The sequence below is a fragment of the Propithecus coquereli genome, unplaced genomic scaffold (genome assembly GCF_000956105.1).
Source record: "Propithecus coquereli isolate 6110/MARCELLA unplaced genomic scaffold, Pcoq_1.0 Scaffold280, whole genome shotgun sequence".
Lineage (NCBI taxonomy): Eukaryota > Metazoa > Chordata > Mammalia > Primates > Indriidae > Propithecus > Propithecus coquereli.
Window position 1 is genome coordinate 4,458,659 of NW_012148397.1, and position 6,458 is coordinate 4,465,116.

A 6,458-nucleotide genomic window follows, 5' to 3' on the forward strand; every position below is an offset into this window, starting at 1 on the left:
TCGAACTCCTGAGCTCAAACAATCCGCCCGCCTCGGCCTCCCAGAGAGCTAGGATTACAGGCGTGAGCCACCGCGCCTGGCCAGCCCACCTGCAGGCTTTTTCGAGCAGCCAGGACCTGGGGGCTTCTCACCTGCAGCAGCGGGTGGGACCAACTTGGATGGTGACTGTTGCGCAGCCATGCCACGGCGGTAGCGGTGACATGCGCTGTCTGATGCGTTAAGAAATCCTCACCCCGCTCAGCGGGGCCGGCTCTTGCCTCCGAGGTGGGCGGGTTGTTTAATGAGGGCGCCAGGCAGTTCAGGCCCCTCGGGCTGGCGGCCCCCACATCTGGACGGCAGCCTCAATGGCCCCGGTCCCTCGGTTGTTTGGGGCCCTGTGACCGTGGGAACACACTGCCCCATCTGCAGAATTTCCTGCCCCACAGAAAGTCAGAGGGACACAGCCCCTGGTAATGTCCCCAGCGTGGCTTGCACACCATGCGGAATAGCCGGGCCCCTGGGGCTCCGGTGGGTGGTTCTCTCGGTCTGTTCGTTTGGGCAGAGAACCCAGGGGACTCTTGCAGCCCCAAAGCCTTGGGGTTGGGGGGGCCTGGAATCTGAGCTCTCTAGAAACCAGGGGGGCGGCCAGGGCCACCCCGCCTGGGCAGTGTCTCTCTCCTCTCGGTCTGAGGCTCCTGAGGCCGATTGTTCTGCTTGTGTCTGGCCTTGGCTTCCCTCCACGGCCCAGCTCTCCCAGCGCTCCTGTCTGATACACACCTCAGAAGTTCAATTCCAGGGTAGCCAAAAGCATGAAGCTGCCACGGAGAAAGGCAGAAAAACAACCAGGAATTCTAAGCAGCCTGCCCTCGGAGGACGGGGTCTCTCTCGTCAGGACTGTAAACGGAATCTGCTTATAAATCACGACTAGGCTGTTGATCTTACGCTCAAACTCATTCATGATAAGTGAAATGCAAGTTTAAACGGTGTGTGGATGCCATTCCCTACCTTTGATCAGTCGAGAACCGAAGCTAGGTAGCATGCCACGCTGCACGCGTGGGGTCAGACGGGCCACTGTCCCCGTGGTCGGGGAGGGCAGTCTGGCAGCTGTCAAAATGACAGATGCATGTATCTTTGCTCCCACACCTCCTCTCCTAGGAGCTCGTCTTCAGGTGCCCTCCTACGTGTGCAGAAAGCCCCGTGGACGGTAGCGGCGTTGTTTGCAAAAGTGGAGGATTGGAAAGAACTAAACATCCACCGATAGGGACCCGGTTACATATATGCAATACTTTAATATGATAGCAGACTGTGCAGCTGAACAAAACGAATGAGGAATTCTTTATGTACAGAAAAGAAACAAATTCTAAAATACGTTACTAAACTAAAAAAGCAAAGTACAGAGTAGTATATACAGCAGTGTGTATGTAGTATCTGCACAGCACACGCGGGGGGGAGCACATGTGTGATTGTTTGCATGTGCATAGGATGTGTCTGTCAGGGAGAACTCGGTGCAGAGAGATGGCTGGGAGAGAGTGTTTCGTACATTTAAATTTTAGGACAACGCGCAATTCAGAAACAGAAAAGCGCAGCTCTGCCTGTCCTTTCCCATTCAGTTCTGACGTAAAGAGAGCACCTCCTTTGGGGTCTAGAGGGCACCCTGCTCCCCCATCAAAGAACAAAATTTCAGCAAGTTGAGTTTCAAAGATCTAACTGGTTTTTATTAACAGTTCACGAATCAGGCAGCACCCTGTCTCCAGTGCAGAACGGCGGCCGTCCGCTGGGCGGGCGTGGGCTCCGCGGGCAGAGAAGGCAGCAGAAAGAAGGAACGGGGTCGGGTGGGTGGTCCCAGAGTTACTTTCCTTACGGGGTTAAAGCAGAGGGGACGTCCTTAGCGGCTGGCGCTGGCTGACTGGGCCCCCTTTGATTGGTTGCTGTGAGTCTCCCATTCTTTGAAAAACCACTTGGTTTCTCGGTTCAGTGTGATTTCCTGGCACCTGGCACGAGTGGCTCCGTCCTGGTGTGGTCTGGTCTGTTGGGCCTGATGCGGAAGCTAAGTGCAAACCACAGCCTCCCGTAACTTCAATTTGACAGCCCTCCCTGCCACCTTCCAGGCCTCTGTGTGCCCTCCCTGGACCCCTCCCGACTCTAGGCACCCCCCAGGGGTGAGCGGTGGGATCCCACTGCAATTGTCCTAATGACTCATGACACTGACCCGGTGTTCCTGTGCCTGTTGGCCACTGGTACATCTTCACTGGTGCGATGTCTATTCAGATACCTTTCCTAGTTCTTAACTGAGTTCTTCGTCTTCGTACTGAGTCGAAAGAGTTTATATACGCATACGCGCGCACACACACACACACACACACTGCGAAATCCTTTATCAAACGCACAATCCGCAAAACTTCCCCCCAGTCTATAGCCTGTCTTTTCATTTTCTTAATGGTCTCTTTTAAGGCACAAATGTTTTAAATTTTGATAAATGTATTGATTTTTTGCATTTATAGCTTGTGCTTTTGGCATTGTATCTAAGAAACCATCACCTCGCTCAAGGTCATGAAGACTTACACTTGTTTTCTTCAAAGAGTTTTATAATTTTTAGCTTTAACGTTTAGAACTTTGATCCATTCTGAGTGAGTTTTTATACGCGGTGTCGGGCACAGGTCCACCGCCGTAGCTTTGCACGTAAATCCCCGGTTGTCCCACCACCGTTGGCTGAGAAAACTATCCTTCGCCCATGGAATGGTCTCGGCACTCTTGTCAGAAATCAGCTGCCTGTGACCGTGAGGGTCTGTTTCTGGACTTTCAATCGCATTCTCTTGATCTACGTGTCTTCCTTGTGCCGGTCCCGCTGTCTCAGTGACCGTAGCTTCATAGTAAATTTTGAAATTGGGACGCCTCCGTGCTCCTGCGGCTGTTCCTGCCGTTGCACGTGTATAGCCTTCCAGAACACCGGGGATGGGGCGGGGGGGGGCTGTCTCGTCCCCTAGACCCTCCTGCTAAACGTGTCTGGCTCGTCTTTCGGTGAGGCGGAGAACTGAACTCCTGCTCTGTAAGAGTGGTTTTACCAGCTGTGACCAAGAGTGAGCCCCTGGGTGTCTGGGTGCCCATCTCCTCCTCCGTGGGGCAGAGGTGACAGGTAATACTAGCGCCTTCCTCGGGAGGAAGGCGACAGGCCAATGAACAGCAGCCGGCACAGCGCTCGGCGCCGGATCCGAGCCCAGTCCGGGTGCCGGCTTGAACGGCAGCGGCGCGTACGCTGTCGTCATAATACCCTCCTATTAATCTGTCACCCAGATGGCCGCTATGTGGGCTGACAGGTGGTGGCAAAAACCAGGCAGAAGTCTTGGAGGGTGAGTCCAAGTCAGACAGACTGGGGCCAGTAAATCCCTGAGTTAAAAGAAAATAACTTAACCGTCCCGACCTAGAATCAGACTGAGGCTCACTCGCAAAGAACACGGGATTTGCCAGCTGTTCTGGGCTCTGGCCGGGGCAGCTCCCAGCAGCCGCGGGGACCGGGGACGTGGAGGGGGGGCAGCCGTCCCTTCCCAGCAAGGGTCCCCGCAGGAGGCCCCCCAGATCTCTCGGTAACACCCACTCTCCCTTCTTTTTCAGCCTGGGGAGTCCTCGGGACGGAAAGGCCTTCCGGATCTTCGCTGTCAGGCAGTGAATCTGCCGCACCAGGGCAGAAGGGGTGTCTTCAACAGTGCTTTGGGGTTTTGCTTTTTATTTTTATTTTTTTATTGGGGGGAGGGATATATGGAAAGTCAGGAAACTTCCTTCGAATGGCACTCAGCGTCCATGTCTTTGTGGCCTTCGGGCGAGTGAGGGTGACGGCTCATCCCCTCCCCGTGGAGAAACAGCATCCTCGGGACCTTGGCCGGACACCTGGCGTCCAGTCCTGGCGAGGCGGGGGCCGTCCTCTGGGTGCCCTCTCTCCTTTAGGGATCTGACCCCATCTCTTGAAGGGGACAGTCACGGAGATGATCCTTGCCATGTGTTCCTTTGTGGGTGGAGGGACAGGGTTCCAACCCCCTCCCCAGGCTGTGGGGGCGTGGGAGGAGGCATGTTGAACAAGTGCAGGGTGAGTTTCAGGAATGGAGTATTTAAAAATCTTAAAAAAAACACACAGTCCGTCCCTACCAATGGAGAAAAATGGGGTTCATGTTTGCTGGTCAGACAAATGGGCTAGACAGGAGACCCCGGCTCTGCCCTGGCGCGTGTCCTTGCTGGTGTCCTGCCGCAGGTCCCATTTCAGTGGCCGCACGCGGGTCGGTCATATGTACAGCGGTGCTGGTTTATTTAGAGTTCAGCAGAAACTCCAGAGATTTATCTTGTCCTTGTTGTCCCTTTGTCCACGTGGCCCAACTGTTCCCTGCGTGACCCTTGGTCCCATCGAGGACTGATGAATCGGATCCTCTCTTTACTCCCTACCCGTCTTGGCTCCCGCCCCACCCCAGAGTAGATCATGCGTCCTGGTTCACACCCGGGACTTTGCTTTGCAAGCGATTCAGTTCGAAGCCCACTTTCTCTTAGCGCCTAGTCTCCTAAGTTTCCGCCGACGTGTCGGAGAACAGCCAGAGAAGGGCTGCCGTGTTGCTGCTTTTTAAAAACGACAATTAAATGTGCAGATTCCCCATGTGTCGGCTGACCTATTTTTCAGCAGTGGGAGGAGCGGATTCCTCGGCACATTCCTCCCGGAGGTTAGCGGCTCCGTTTGTGGTTACGAAACCGTCCCGCGGCGTGGTAGCAGCGAGGGGCGGCAATGCACTGGAAGGGTTTCTTTTCCTGTTTGTGTGGAACAGCTCGCCAGACGCTCGCCGGGCTCCGAGCGGCGCAGCGCGCTCTGGCTTCCATCACGCCGTAAGAGTTCCCCCTAAGCCCAGACCGAAAGCCCGCAGTGAAATGAAATACCCTGTTGTAAATAGCATTTCTTTGCGGAGGGTGAGGGTTCCACCCTCCACCACCAGACTCGCCAACAGATCACTTTTGTGAACACTGGTTTCCAACTTGATTTCGTTCTCCATCAAAATATTTCTTAGGCTAAAGAACTAGCAGAAAGCAAAAAACTAAGAGGCCGTAGGCTGGAAAAGGACCGTACCTGGTACCTAGGAGGCACCTTCTTTCTTTGATTGCCTCCTTCATTAATGCGGAATCTGGCGATAAATAGCTTTTTCTTAAAACCCCTTTAGGGAGTCTGTAAAAAGTAATTAAACCCTTCGCCTGGCTGAGCTAAAATTAGCAGGACTATCTCTCTGCTTTGTGCACTGCTCGTAGTAACTCACTGATCCGACCACTCGGCCCCCAGCGTCAGAAGGGCAGGATGTAGTCAGCCCGTCAGTGGGTGTCTCGTTAGCACCAGACGTCCGGAAGCTCCCGGGCGCGACGCGCCGCGCCGCCGGACCTCCTCGGCTGTGTCTCGGTCAAGACTGCAAGGTGCACCGCCCTCGTGGGGATTCAGGGTCCGGGAGCAGCCCAGGGCGCCCCAGTGGGCTTGCTTAGGAAGCACCCCACCCGCAGGAAAAGCAGTCCTTCCGATGCGAGTCAATCCCGTCATTTGAAAATAAAATTCCCAGGTTCCCCGGTGCCTCCCTCACCAGGCCCTCGGAACAGGCTAGAAAGACCTCGCCCGGGGCAGGACCTGGCTGTCTTTTTCATCCGGGGAACATTTTGAAACTGGAACCATTTTTCTTTAGAAAATGAAAACAAGAGTACAGATTACAAGGGTTACAGAATATCCCTTGGATACAAAATATCCCTTGCCATCAGGGACCGCCTCTCGTGTCCTGTGTGTGACGGCCCCTCGCACCGTGGGCGTCTAACCCCGGTTTGGAGAGATGACCCATCACCAAGCCGCCAGCCTCCCTGGGTCTCACGCCCCCACAACGCGAAGTTTTGGCTTCTTTCGGCGTTTTGCCCTGTCGTGTTCTGAAGCGTGTGCTGTAGGCTCACTCGGCCCGCAGTTTACGTGTGTGCTTTTTTCTATGAAAAATGATGTATTTTGCTACTTCCTGTGTACAGGCGTTTATTGTGAATGTTTTTTGTGCTTAGCTCGAGCAGGGGCCACACTGTTGCAATCGTTTCAATAAAACTGGTTTGATTTCTAAAATGTCTCTGTAACGTATCTTTTATGGACAATTCTGAACGATTTGTGAAATAAAACACTTGACACTGTCTCTCGGGCTCTCAGCTATTTCGTGTGTGCCTTTTCTACTGGGATGTCACCTGTGCACGGAGACGCTGCCTACGGCGCCGCAGTGCCGGGCTCACAGAGACGCCACCCCATCGGCGGGAAGAGATGTCAAAGTGTGCGGGTCATGGGCGCGGGGAGTTTGCCAACACGCACATTCTGCTCCCGCCAGGCTGGGGTGGGGCCCAGGACTCTGCTTTTCTCACAAGGTCCTTGCCTGTCCCCAGGTCATACTCTGAGTGCTGATGGCTCAAATTCATTCTGTCACTCTGAGTCTGCCCAGGCTGCCCTAATC

General features: G+C 54.4%; 1 protein-coding gene across 1 annotated transcript in view; it reads left to right on the forward strand.

The window, feature by feature from the left end:
- The window catches only part of CRISPLD2 (cysteine-rich secretory protein LCCL domain containing 2), a 49,462-nt gene extending 43,337 nt beyond the window's left edge, over positions 1-6,125 (forward strand). The window contains exon 14 of the mRNA XM_012648225.1: positions 3,589-6,125. Within this exon, the coding sequence (XP_012503679.1) occupies positions 3,589-3,643 (55 nt within the window). The 3' untranslated portion in view covers positions 3,644-6,125. The remainder of the gene's footprint in view (positions 1-3,588) is intronic.
- Positions 6,126-6,458: the final 333 nt, after the last annotated feature.